At 46.6% G+C, this 12,204-nt stretch overlaps 1 protein-coding gene across 1 annotated transcript in view; it reads right to left on the bottom strand.

The window, feature by feature from the left end:
• Positions 1 to 1,493: 1,493 nt before the first annotated feature.
• LOC102730566 (nuclear RNA export factor 2) overlaps positions 1,494 to 12,204 on the bottom strand; it is a 28,751-nt gene continuing 18,040 nt past the window's right edge. Inside the window, exons 3-20 of the mRNA XM_081809320.1 lie at positions 8,467 to 8,650; positions 8,087 to 8,237; positions 7,701 to 7,784; positions 7,482 to 7,586; positions 7,285 to 7,365; positions 7,097 to 7,166; positions 6,861 to 6,949; positions 6,633 to 6,740; positions 6,346 to 6,455; positions 4,266 to 4,302; positions 3,816 to 3,884; positions 3,675 to 3,730; positions 3,428 to 3,535; positions 3,249 to 3,307; positions 3,023 to 3,138; positions 2,888 to 2,930; positions 2,234 to 2,306; positions 1,494 to 1,680 (exon numbers count right to left, since the gene is read on the bottom strand). Coding sequence (XP_081665446.1) covers positions 1,494 to 1,680; positions 2,234 to 2,306; positions 2,888 to 2,930; positions 3,023 to 3,138; positions 3,249 to 3,307; positions 3,428 to 3,535; positions 3,675 to 3,730; positions 3,816 to 3,884; positions 4,266 to 4,302; positions 6,346 to 6,455; positions 6,633 to 6,740; positions 6,861 to 6,949; positions 7,097 to 7,166; positions 7,285 to 7,365; positions 7,482 to 7,586; positions 7,701 to 7,784; positions 8,087 to 8,237; positions 8,467 to 8,650 — 1,730 coding nt within the window. The remainder of the gene's footprint in view (positions 1,681 to 2,233; positions 2,307 to 2,887; positions 2,931 to 3,022; positions 3,139 to 3,248; positions 3,308 to 3,427; positions 3,536 to 3,674; positions 3,731 to 3,815; positions 3,885 to 4,265; positions 4,303 to 6,345; positions 6,456 to 6,632; positions 6,741 to 6,860; positions 6,950 to 7,096; positions 7,167 to 7,284; positions 7,366 to 7,481; positions 7,587 to 7,700; positions 7,785 to 8,086; positions 8,238 to 8,466; positions 8,651 to 12,204) is intronic.

Here is a 12,204-nt window from a genome sequence, read left to right as displayed (position 1 = left end):
CTGCCAAAATGTTTTCCCCAACCACTGTTCCATTTTATATTCTCATCAATAATACATAAGAACTCCAATTGCTCCACATCTGCACCAACACTTGTTATCATTCATTTTATTGATTAAAGCCATCCCAGTGGGTGTGAAGTAGTAACTCATTGTGGGTTTAATCTGCATTTCCTTAATGACTAATGGTGCTGAGAAGTTTTAAATGTGCTCCTCGGTCCCTTGTATATCTTCTTTGGAGAAATGTCTATTCAGACCCCCCTTCCACTTTTTAAAATTGGGTTCTTTGTCCTTTTGCTATTGAGCTGCAAGGGTTCTTCATATATTCTTGTCAGATATATGATTTGCAAATATTTTCTCCCATTCCTTTGGCGGGATTTTCACTCTTTTGATAGTGTCCGTTGGTGCACAACAGCTTTTAATTTTGCTGAAGCCCAATTTATCTATTTTTCTTTGGTTGCTTGTGCTTTTGGTGTCAGATATAAGAAACACTTGCCTAATTAATGAAAACTTACACCTATGTTTTCTTCTAAGATTTTTATAGTTTTCGCTCTTAACCTTTAGATCTTTGATCCATTTATAGTCTATGTGTGTACATGATGTGAATCTGGGGTCAAAATTCATTGTTTTGCATGTGGATATCCTGTTGTCCCCGTACCACTTGCTGAAAAGACTATTTCTTTTCCCAACAGATTGCTTTTCAGCACTCTCATTGACAATCAATTGACCATAAATGTGAGGGTTTATTTGTGGACTCTCAATTCTACTCCATTGATTCATGCACTGTCCATATGCCAGCACCACATAATCCTGATTACTGTACCTTTGTAGCAAGTTTTGAGATTAGGGAGTGTGAGTCCTCTACCTTTGTTCTTTTCTCTCGAGATAGTTTTGGTGCATTTATGTATGAAGTTTAGGATAACCTTGTCAATTTTTGCAGAGAAGGATTCTGACAGGGATTGTGTTGAATCTGTAGATTGCTCTAGGTATTACTGCCATCTTAACAATATTAAGCCATTTAGCAATATTCCAACCCATGGAAATGGGATATCTTTCCATTTATTTAATTTTTTTCGACAATGTTTATGGATTTCAGAGTATAAGATTTGTGCCTCTTTTGTTACATTTGTTTCCAAATATTTTACTACTTTGATGCTATTGTAAATGGGCTTGTTGTCTTAATTTCATTTTGGGACTGCTCACTGCAAGTACACAGAAATGCAAATGAGTTTTGTATATTGGTCTTTTATCCTGTAACCCTGCTATGTTTTTTAGTTCTAGTAGCTTTTTGGCGGATTCTTTCAGATTTTCTATATATAAGAATGTCATCGAGCATTATACTATTTTTTAAATCCTTCACATATATAATAGTATGATACCTTTTCCATGTGCCCACTTTCTTTCTTTTTTCCCCAAACTTCCTGTGAATTTCAATTCACGCTCCCCCACCCAAGTCGCTGTCCCAACTCACCCTTCTTCCCATGTACACCCAACACTCACTTCTCAGACCACTCGAGTTTCATCCCAGACTGAGTGGAGAAAGCATGCACCATTTCCTGCTGCTCCTTGGAGAAGGTGGGCATGGAGCTGGAGGTCAGTGCAGGCTCTTGGTTGGAGAATGCACTCTGAGTCTCAGTGGGGGTGGCATCTCTCACAAACAGCTCATCATTCACGATGCATAGACTGAAGGGAAAATGGGCCCTCAGACAAGTGGATGAATGTACAACTCCACATCCCCAACAATGATCCTGCTCCCACGGCCACTCAGCAACCAGATTCCTTCCATACCTCTACTGTGCCTGCCCCCTGCCCCCAGATTCCTTGACTGGTGCCTCCACCCCTCCCACAGAGCCCACCTTTGCAGGGACTGTCTACCAGCCTCACTAGATGTGTACTTAACCTGCAACCCAGGGATGATTTTACACCCACATTTATCCCTTACAATAGCTCAAGGGAATGGACAGTCTAATCCCCATTTTCCAAGGAAGACAGTGAGTCACAGAGAGGTCATGTGACTTAGCCAAGATCACATGCACCCAGTGAGTGCTGGGGTCAAGAAGAGAACCCAGTGCTCTAACTCCAGAGCGTACGCTTTTAACCACCAGACCAGACCGCTCCTTGGATCTACCTGTTGGCTTCCCACAATATTGAGAAAACCAAGATGTCTTCACCACCACGTTCCCACACCCTTGAGCAAGGCTGGGACAAGCCTTCCCACCTACAACGTAGCACTCACTTGGAATTGCCAGCAGGGGTAACGATGAAGGTCCGGGTGAAGGCACGAACAGAACCCTGAGACTTTCCCTCCACTTTAACAACAAACAACAATACCCCATTAGAGTTGCACATGCTTAACATGCCCACGCAGTGTTCCCAGTCAGGGTCTGACTTGATACTCATGCTGAAGGGGATAACTGTTCACTGGGAGTCGGGGTGTCTGGTATGGGGATGGCAACAGTAGGAACAATCTGCTCCCAGTGACAAGGCCTCTACTATGTGACAGGTGGTGTGACAACCACTTCACAAATTCATTTGATTCATTTTTCACAGCTGCCCGAGAGGTGGGTGTTATTAGCCCCATTTTGCAAATGAGGAAACCTAGAGGTTAAGTAACCACCCCAGGTAGTTCTCAGAATAAGGATCTGGGATGACAGCCATGAAACTCATTAGGGAAACAGACTGTGTCCCTAATGCCCAAGCTGTGTGGGGCAGACAGGCATAGACCCGGTTCAGACCAGGATGGTTTGGGGACAGAGTGGAGGCAGGAGAACACAACAGGAATAGGAAGAGAAGGAAAAGGATCAGGGAAGCTGGGACAGTTCTGAGAGGGAGCCCAGCCAGCGAGGAGGGAGCAGTGGGGCAACTGGGGAGGGGCTCAATGCACACTCACCTTCCTTGAACACCCCGTTAACAGAGAAGCAGAGCATCTTCTCCTGAAAGGGAAGGGCCCAGGTGCTAAGTCACCTAAACTTCCTACCCATCCATGGCTTTCTGGGGCTGCCCTTGGGAGGAAGCCGGTGCTCACCGTCTGGAACCACATGTCCACCAAGAAGGAGCTGAGGTCATGCTGTGTTTTGGGCAGCACACAGAGGGAGCCCACGATGTTATGTTTTGTATGCTTCAGTGGCTGAACACACAGGGCTATGGGGGGAGGAGAAGAAAGCGAAGATCAAGGGTTGCCACACCCTGAGCCCTATAATTACCCCTGCACACCCCCTTTCCCTGCCCAATATTCCTCATCACACACGCACAGGGTTCCTTGGGCTTCTTCATATTCCTGCTTTTCTTGAAGTACTTGTACAAGCTGCTTCTAGCAGAGAAAGAGGAACAGAAGGTGGTGGTCTGGCCAGTGTGGGTGTTTCCAGGAGCTTCCCTGTATCCACTGGGGAGCCACAGGGCCGAGGAGCAGAGTTTGAGCTTTGCTACTCACAGGGCTGGGTCCTCGGCTTTGAAGGGAATGGCCAGGGAGAAGCAGGCCTCATCATGGTAGGCATCGAGGAGACCCTGACGGTCTCCAGAATCATAGATCAAATAGTATCTGTGGGAGAGTAATGAGGACAGTCTATCTCTGTGGTCTGGACCTCAGATGAGATTTCCAGACCCAGTCAGCAGTCCTGAGCTTGGGTGGCCTCACCCATCCTAGCCAACCCCTTCCCCAGATTCCCAGGAGTACTTACTGCTGCAGGAATTCCAGGACTAGATTCTTCAGTGCATCAGATCCTTTGTAACTTTCCTGGAATCAAAAGACATTTGAGATTATGTGGCTGATAAAGCCTCCCTTGTAACAGCCCAAATGTTGTTGATCAATTTTCCCTCACCTTGCAGGGCTTTATCAAGCAGGGTGTGTCAGTATCAATGATAATTGGTGGTGATAACTCCTGGCCATCCTAGAGAAGGGAAGAAGAAGTCAGCAGTGGAGACCAGGGAGGTGGTCTTCCCCTGGATGATCAGGGAAAAAGATGAGCCCAAGAGAGGGTGAGGGTCAGAGGTTAGGTATGAAAGAGCACTGGAAATTATATGGACAAGATTACAGTGAGTGTCTTCATCACGACGTCCTGAAAGTATTTACTATTATATGCAACTTGTGTGTGTGCGTGTGTGTACATTTTTCCAGGGAACATATTCATGTTTTTTTCAGGAGTCCTGGTCCCCTAAAATGGTTAAGGTTCTGACACAAACCTGTAATCTAAGCAAGGCCCAAAGGGCTTGAGGGCAGGTGCGGTGATGATCAATGTTAGTAAGAGACAATGATGAATGTAGTCACTTACCAGGCGCAACAACTTAGGAAAACAATCCATGATGGCACTGTCCAAAATCCAAAATAGAAAGAAGTGACTGATAGGTCAGGGTTGCAAAGCCTTCCTCCTACACTTTCCCTCCCTTCCCTCCCTCTCCTTTCTACTGGGTAGCTCCCACCTAGATGACCCTGACTCCCATCTTCAGTGCCACAAGAAACAAAATTTAGAGCTCAGGCTCTAAGGCTGAGCCTCCCTTCCTGCCTCCCTTCCTTCCTCCAAGTCCCCACTGAAGACTCCAGAAAGTGGGAATGGAGTGGGAGTCCAGCACTCTACTACCTCATTAGGGGTCCAACATGCTGCAGGACCATGATATCCCCCCAGGGATAGCCCAGGATGCTGGGGTAGGGAGGTGAGTGAGGCAAGGCCCAGGAGGTAAGGAGGGAGAGGTAGGGGGATGAAGACAGAAGAGGGAATGAAGGGAGGAGGGGAGAGGTGGGAGAGACATAGGGGAACCAGAGACAAAGGAGGAAGAGAAGGCAAAGCAAAGGGAAGGGAAAGAAGCTCTATCATGGTGCTGGGGGTCAGGGAGGAAGAGAGGAGAAGGGAGAAATGGCTCTCTGCCTGCAGTCCTTTCCTTCATCTGCCCTGGCTGGCCCTGGCATCCGACGTAGAATGGAAAACATTGCAGGTGTTGGGCTGGGGGCCCATTGCATGCTTGTTGAAACTTTGTCACCTGTGTGAGCTCAGTCTGAGCTGGGCATGGGGAATGAGGCAGCCACGGGGCCAGGAGACCTTCCCCAGAGGGAGTAGAGGGTCAAGCCCCAGGTCAGCATAGGGCTGAGGGTCTGTGATCCCCTCTTATGATCACCGCCTTTCCTCCTGATGGCCCCTGTGCACTGTGCCTGTCTCAATCGGTTCCTAGCCTGAGGAATCATACCTGTGCTGGGCTACCCAGGACTTCTCTGAAGGATCAATCGCGTTGATGTAATGTGTGGAGGGAAGGGAGGGGGCAGTGCCTCTGAGAGGCCTGTCCTTCTGTCCTCTCAAGCACCTCTGCCCTCTGCCTTCCACTCCTGCCTCAGGAAGCCCTCCACTCACTGGCAGTCACCAATTTCTGGCCCCTTGACTCAGGGAACCCTGGTTTCTCCCAAGGAGGACCTTGCTCTTGACATTGGGTCAGAGGAATGGATGTCATGATGGCAGTCCCCCAGGACCTCGGCCCTCAGCATAGGGCAGGAAAGCCACCATGGCAGCCTGAGATTAGAGAGGGCAACCCTTTGGGGGCAAGAGAAGGAGGTCCCCTCTCAGAACAAGTGAGGGAAAACCAATCTCAGCAAGGGGTAGGAAGGCCTGTCTCAGCATGAGGCCCTGGACTGGAGGACCATTCTCAGTCCAAAGCACCAATATCTGGCTCAAGACTGGTCGCTCCTGGTCCTGGTGAGGAGGAGAAGCCTTGTTTCTTGGAGCACACTCTCGGAGGGCATGCTAAGGAACACTGAATGCATAAGGAGGGCACTTCATGTAATGAGCCCTGGGTGTTATATGCAACTGATGAATCACTAAATTCTACCCCTGAAAATAATAACACACTAAATTTTAACTAAATTGAATTTAAATAAAAAAATTTTAAAAACATCATTTTAAAAAAAGAAAAAAAAAAAAAAGAACACTGGCTGCAGAGAGGTAGAAACAGACCCCAGACCAGGAGAAAAGGTGAGCAGGTCAGAGGAAAGAAACTCCTTACAGGTGAAGGACACAGAGAGAGGAGAAGGTGGGACTTGGGGCGCCTGGGTGGCTCAGTCGTTAAGCGTCTGCCTTTGGCTCAGGTCATGATCTCAGGGTCCTGGGATCGAGCCCCACATCGGGCTCCCTGCTCGGCGGGAAGCCTGCTTCTCCCTCTCCCACTCCCCCTGCTTGTGTTCCCTCTCTCGCTGTGCCTCTCTTTGTCAAATAAATAAATAAAATCTTTAAAAAAAAAAAAAAGAAGGTGGGACTTATGGTCCTTCTAGAGGACCAGGGTGGCAACTTCCTGCATACATGCATTCTCAGGGACAGTTCAGGCTCCCAGGACCAAAGGTTCCCAGGATGTGTGAGAGGTGTTCACACTGACCTTATGTAGGTGGACTGGTCTGGAAAGGTGTCACACAAGGGGTTCCCTTCTAGCCAAAGCTCTTCAAGATCCAGCCCTTTCATCTTGTTTAACTCCCACACCAAGTTCAGCTGAGAAATATGGGGAAGAAAGTGGAAAGGAGTCCCAGGGAAAGAGAGACACACAGGCCCCTGCACCCCCAGCCCCCACGTTTCCACACAGGTACTTTCTCCCGCCTCCTGTCATCACTCTGATAAGCACTACCACTCACTGTCAACCCCGACTTTGATCTGGCTCCCTCTTCTCACCTCATTTTTGGAGAGGTTCAGGATCTTGACTGTGGGGACCATCTGTACAATGTCAGACAGGCCATCCAGCCCGTACAGTTTGTTGTTGCTCAAGTTCAAGGACAACAGCTGTTGGTGAAGAAGAGTTAGAGTGACAGTTACTATCTAGGGCCTCAGAGAAAAATCTGTCCTCCACCCCATGAGTTCCACCCCCTACCATTAATAACAGCACTGGGCCTAAGGCCTCACCTTGGGATAATTCTCTTCAATGATCTGCAAGGTGGCAGCCATGCAGTTTCTTCGATTCAGGATCATATCTATATCATGGCCCACCAAGTCTTCAGGAAGCCGAGAGGAAGCAATCAGAAGGCTGAGAGGGGTCCAGGGCCAGCACCAATCCCTCCCCACATCACCATCCCTCAGTCTCCCTCCCAGGTAGATCCCTGTACCCTCACCCGCCCTAGAATTACTGCTGTCAAGTGTACCTGGGTCAAAGCGGAGACACTGGAGGTCAAGAGCTTGCTGGGAGACGTCATAGCGTTTGTTCATGGTCAGCTGCAGAGAGAGAGGGAGAGAGCCACTGGGAGGCTCTGGTGGGGATAGGGGAATCAGGGGCTGGAGGAAGAAGAGGTGGGTCTGGGTGTGGGCACAATGGACCTTGAGGCTGCATTACTTTTAGCTGCTCCATTTCTTCTGGCTCCAACTTATACCGCACAGAGTAGGGTACAGTAGAAGGATTGACAAAGATAGATATCTGCAGAAAGGAGAGGTGGGGTCAGCACCAAGAACTTTCATCCCAAAGACAACGACCAGCCCCTGCCCTGTCCTCCTGCCCCTGGACTAGGTAGAAGTAATGCCCTCAACACATACCTTTCGGTTCTCCTCGTCACAAATCTTGTAGTTGACATCCTTCAATGCAGAGGCAGTGCCAACATCCTGGACAAAGAACCGAGCCTGGTTTCTCACGTAGTGAAACTGCAGGAGGGGGAGGCAACAATAATTTTGGAGGAGAGAGTCTTCCTGCTCAGTGGGCTCCCCCCGCCCCCACTTCCCTGTGCCCACTCATCTGGCTTCACCATCCTCTCTTACATCCACTGGAGTGAAGGGGACACTGCAATGACTCTGGATTGAATTCATTAGCCATGCCTTGTCATACTGTCTCCCATAAGGAATCTAAAGGTGAAAAGAAAGGATGGGAGTAAAGAGAGACAACATAGAATTAAAGCTGGAAAAGAGACCCAACAGCGTTCTTGTCTGACCTTCTATTGAGCTGTACAGGACTTCAAAAGAAGGGACTACTGGCATTATTTCTTATTTTCGTGCCAAATATGGACTTCCTACACCCTCCAATGGATAGAACTCTCCATTGGAAAGCTCTCCTCCAAATAATTGACATAAGGTTGTTTAATGTGGTCTTCCTTTTTTATAAGGTTCCAGGATATTCTATCTAATGCAGACCTTGCCAAGACACTCACGGTAATCTTGAACCAGCTCCCTGGGTTTCCATCTTTTGTGTTCTCTCCCATTTTCTTCAGAGTTTTTTTATCTCTCCACACAGTAATATGGATATGGCCTTCATTTTGCCATTTCACTCTCCTCTTTTTGCGCCGGGTGCTATAGGGAGTGCTGTGGAGGGGAAGTGGAAAGGAGGAGGGTGGTCATAAATGCTAAGACAGTCTTCTTCTATACCCTCTCACCTCTCTGTCACCAGGACTACAATTAGGATTGCTTAACCATTTATTCCCCTTCTAGCATTCTTCAGTTTTCCAGTGAGAAAAGAAAAGACCAGGGAGAGCGAAAGAGTTGCCTAGTCCCAGAGGCTGCTGCATGCAAACCAGTCTGCCTGGTCACTTACTGTCTTACTTGGGGGTCCTCCTGGACATCCTTCATCAACACATTTCCATCATCCTCCTGGAGGTGTGAAGGCTGAGGCTCATATCCACCATGTTCATATTGAGGGCTCCTCTTGTCAAAATTACCTCCGAAAGAACTCCAAACTTCCTTTCTTCCTTGAGGTGAGCTACCACCATCATTGTATTCTCAAAAGAGGAACAAAAATACAAGTTTGAAGACACATCAGTGGTCCACTTACCATGTACCACATCTTAGGCTAACACCATGGTAAGGCAAGCAAAGTGTCAACCTGCCCTAAGGGTCTAATCCCCCAAACCCCGGAAAGGAAACTCCTCTGCTTGTCCAGATAAGAGAGCCTTATTTGACAGATGGCACTATCAGGGGAGGAATCTTGGGGAAGGAGGAGGAGGAGGAGAAAACTGTATTGAACCTTTTAAAGAATGAAGCAGGATTTATAAAAAACAGAGATGTGTGCATCCATGGATTAGACTGGAAACCAGCCATACACAGGGAAGGCATCTGAATTGTACCTTCTCTCAGGCCTGTCTAAAAACGACACCAATGGGGTGCCTGGGTGGCTCAGTTGGTTAAGCGACTGCCTTCGGCTCAGGTCATGATCCTGGAGTCCCGGGATCGAGTCCCACGTCGGGCTCCCTGCTCAGCAGGGAGTCTGCCTCTCTCTCTGACCCTCCCCCCTCTCATGCTCTCTGTCTCATTCTCTCTCTCAAATAAATAAATAAAATCTTTTAAAAAAAAAAAGACACCAATACCAGGGAGGCAATCTCTCTCATGCTTCCCAAATACAATCAGCCACCAAATTGATCCCACTAACGATCAGCAAGCTGTACTTCCTTTGCTGGTGTAGTTCAAGCTTTAATGTCAGGTGGGACTGATGTAACAGCCTCCTAAGCTGTCCCCCTCCCTCCATCCTTGCTGTCAACAATACTCAGTTTGAAATATCCAAAGTGAACTTTCTTTTTGCCCAGCCTGAAATGCCTTTCAGCTGAGGGGACAACTCTTCCTAATCTCAGCTCCTCTACCACAAGGATCTGAATGACAAACTGGAACGATATAACAACTACCATTTCTAAGTGTGTAGGGATTCTTTTTTTTTTCCTTTCTATTATTGATTTCCAATTTGGGTCTATTATTGTCGGAGAATGTACTCTGTGTGATTTCAATTCTTTTAAAATTTGTTGAGGCTTGTTTGTTGGTCCAGGAGATGATCTAGCTTGATGAATATTACATAGATATTGGGGGGAAAATGTACTTTGTTGTCGTTGGGTGGAGTGCTATATTTATGTCATATAGATCCTGTTTATTGTGTTATTCAGATCTCCTATATCCTTGCTTGTTTTGTCTCTAGTAATTTTATCCCTTTCTAGGCAGGGGAGTGGTGTTGAAGGCCCCAATTATAATTATGGATGTGGTTATTTCTCCTTTCAACTCTATCAGTTTTTTGCTTCATGTACTTTGAATCTCTGTTGTTTGGTCCGTACACATTTAGGATCATTACGACTCCCCAGTGGATTGATCCTTTTATCATTATGTAATGCCTCTTTCTGTCTCTTAATAATTTCCTTTGCTCTGATATCTACTTTCTTGGATATTGTAACCACAGGTATACTTAGTGTCTTGGTGATACTTCACCCTGTATTCACTCCTAGGAGTTGTATTGATGTCCACCCTTCCCCCTGCAAATACTCCCTGCTAACATATATAATTCGCCATGTGGAAAGATTTGGAAATTTTCTGGCATCTACACAAGTAAGAGTCCCAATTCTCTCTCCCACAGTGGATTCACTAAGGGTATTTTATTTTTACCACATTCAACTGAAACAGTGTAACAGCAGATAATAATACTAGTGGTTTGAGTAAGCAGTGGGGGGAGGATTAAGGTACCTAGACTGGTAGAAAACAGCTTCCTTTTGGGTTCTAATATTTAAGGCTCTCTCGGTTTGTGTGTTGTACATTTTGTACCTAAATTACTCCATGCTGTATCAGGGTACACTTATGAGTAAAAATCTGTTCACTACTGATCCCTCCATGATGTAGTGATTACAACCATGCCTCAGATTAATTCCTCTGGGGAGTCATTGCTTTCAGTGTGTGACCTTGCTGTCAGGACAATCCTGTACTCACCACCTTTGGGACCTTCCCTGTGTGGCACTGGAAGTGGAATTAAACATGGGTAGAGCATTTGACCCTGAAATGCCAATGGCTCAGTCCTCAAAACTTGGAAGCAGCCTGGAGTGCTCTCTCTCTCTCTCTCTCACTCCACATCCAACTGATCAGGAAATTCTCTTGCCTCCTCTCTCCAGTACATCCAGAATCTAGCCACTTCTCACCACAGCCATTATTAACCACCCTGGCCAAGACACCAACGTCTATATCCTAGATTATACTGCCTTCCAACTGGTTCCTCTACTTTCATCCTTGTTCCCTTACTGTCTGTTTCCCAACCCAACAGCAGAACATAATACAAATCATTTAACTCCTCTGCTCAAAACAATGGTTTGAAGCCCATCAACATGTTAAAAAGCCATGAGTTCATAATGATACTAAACAACAATAACAACAACAGAGAGAAACCTTATTAGTGACCTTTGGAGAATGTCAGGAAACCAACTGATTTTCATAAAAATCCACCAATGAAAGGAAAAACTCAAATATTAAAAAGAATAATAATAGTCCATGGTCAACATATGGTGTATGGGGAGTCAGAGTCATCTTTGAGAACTGACATTACTTCAGAAATAATGTTGTCAAGGAGAAAGTGTTAAAAGTGAGCTACCTAACAGCTACAGCAATCCCCAGACTGACCAACTAAGTCTAAACAGGGCCTGAGGCCTCCCTCATCAAGATGATCCAGACAAGAGCAATCTCAAGCATAGCCTTGTTTTGGGAATCTCATAGGACAGTGGGCATGTGATTAAAAAGCCAGAGAGACCACGCACACACACGTGTGCACACACGCATATCCACTTACTGAAGTGTTGCCTCTCAGCATGATCCCTGTCTCACTGTCATACCAAAAACAAAGGCAACAACAGGAGTATGGGAAATCAGCTGGTGCCTCTCACCCAGGCTACCTGGGTTCCCCCTTAGTCTCTACCACAGTATTAACTGATCCTCCCACGAAGAAACAGTTGTGAGTATCCTTTATGACATCATGCGTGTTCACATGGCTACTTCCTGTGTCAGTTTGGAATTCTGCCTACATCATTGCTATGTCGTTGAGTACATGGTAATGGCATCCCTGCTATGGTAGGAAAAGAACAGGGTGAGAAGTAAAACAACACTTGCCCAATGGCAACCAACATTGGCTCAGTATTGGGCAGACTCACTAGAGTTCTTTGACCTCCTCACAGAAGTCCAAAAATGATTGTATCCACAGTCTCTTTCCAGATCATGAATATTAGGCTCACAGGGGTTAGGTACCTTTCCCAGGATTTCTCAGCCAAGTCAGTGGTGGAACAGAAATTGTGTCCTCACCTATTGGTCTGCTTCCACATCCTAAGTGTTCCTCTAGCTAGTGTGCTGGTTCTCCTTTAATGGTGGACTTTCAGGTCTCAAGGACAGATTTCTGTGAGCAGACCAGGGATGATGTTTTGTGAGAAGGAGTTAGTTATTCTTGCTTGGGTGGGTACAGGTGCCTTGGACCAAGTGGAGATATGAGTCTTGAACTAGATGGATAAATCTGTTTGGATCACAGTGTTTGCAGATTAGGAGTCACTTC

This window comes from Leptonychotes weddellii, chromosome X (assembly GCF_054177405.1).
Source record: "Leptonychotes weddellii isolate Sample4059 chromosome X, ASM5417740v2, whole genome shotgun sequence".
Classification (NCBI taxonomy): Eukaryota; Metazoa; Chordata; class Mammalia; order Carnivora; family Phocidae; genus Leptonychotes; species Leptonychotes weddellii.
This window is presented reverse-complemented; position numbering and strand designations above follow the sequence as displayed.